Source organism: Monoraphidium neglectum (genome assembly GCF_000611645.1).
Source record: "Monoraphidium neglectum strain SAG 48.87 unplaced genomic scaffold scaffold01622, whole genome shotgun sequence".
In the NCBI taxonomy this organism is placed as follows: Eukaryota; Viridiplantae; Chlorophyta; class Chlorophyceae; order Sphaeropleales; family Selenastraceae; genus Monoraphidium; species Monoraphidium neglectum.
The window spans coordinates 1-1116 of NW_014012006.1; the positions used below are offsets into that span (position 1 = coordinate 1).

The following is a 1116-nucleotide window of genomic DNA, read 5'->3' on the forward strand; positions in this document are numbered from 1 at the left end:
GCCCCCTGCCACGCGCAAACACGCTACCCCGACTTTTGCACTCTCTGCCTTCGGGCGCTCTCGATACACCATGTAGACAACCCGATGTGCCGTATCAGAACCCTCCAGCGCGTGCAGCAGGCGCTCCATGCATGAGGTGCTCCGCGCGTGCATGATTATCCCCAAAAAGGACCAAAACACGCACCTGCACCAGAATGTCCGAGCCCTTGCGCGCCTCGCCGCTGAAACGGTCCACCCACCCAGGAGCACCTGCCGGTGGGGATGGAACGGTGCGGTGCACATGACACCTCATTGTGCCGAGCCATGCCTGTTTCACAACCGCCTGCCGCCACACAAGCGAGCGGCGGCCACGTCCATTTGCGCCCGCCCAGGCGGCGCAGTGAGCGGGCCGCGCCGGCGAGTGCACTCACTGTCGGCGTCCATGGTGGCCTGCACCGACTCGCGAGCCTGCTTGAGCTGCGGGGGCAGGCAGCGCGGCAACAGAAGCGGCGGCGTCGCCAACGACGCGCGTGCGCGCGCTCGCGAGTCGCCGCACCAGGCTGCTTGCGAGCTGCAGCAGGCACCGAGCGACATCATGGATTACAAGGACACGGATGCAGGATTGGTTGCGCAAGAGAGCCAGCGGAAGCAGCGGGCACGATCGATCCAGCACCCACCTCGTTCACGTCCATCTTCGCGGAGCCGGTGCTGCCCTCTGCAGCTCCCAGCTTCGACTGCGCAACAAGGCGCGCCCTGCGAGAGACCCCGACCGTGCTCATCAGCGGCTGCCGGCCCCAGTCGAGACCAGCACACAGCGCGTTGCGTAAAAGCAGCTCACCTGAGAGTCCTGGGCTTCCTCGCCACCGCCGGCATAGGCCTCGCCGACCGTCCCGACTGCGAATGGGCCAGATCGCATGGCTCAGCACCGCACAGCAATCTGTACGCAGAAGAATGCCTATGTTGTCGCGTCCTATGCTCACCCTGCAGGCCATCCTGGCGCCCTGGGGGAGGCTCAACATCTCGGCTGCTTGCACTCGCCGGTGCTTGGCTCCGCTGGCTGGGCAGCAAACTACTCCAAAAATACGCGCGCTATCGGTGACAGCACGCCGGGAAAGAGGGCGTCCCAGCCACGGGAGC

The 1116-nt window shown here is 65.6% G+C and overlaps 1 protein-coding gene across 1 annotated transcript; it reads right to left on the minus strand.

The window, feature by feature from the left end:
* Positions 1-23: 23 nt before the first annotated feature.
* On the minus strand, positions 24-895 carry MNEG_8501 (hypothetical protein; the record flags this gene model as incomplete). The annotated part of the gene is made up of 5 exons (XM_014043023.1): positions 24-44; positions 185-249; positions 411-456; positions 657-713; positions 818-895. 5 exons carry the CDS (start codon positions 893-895, stop codon positions 24-26), a joined length of 267 nt encoding a protein of 88 aa, XP_013898477.1.
* Between the last annotated feature and the right edge of the window lie 221 nt (positions 896-1116).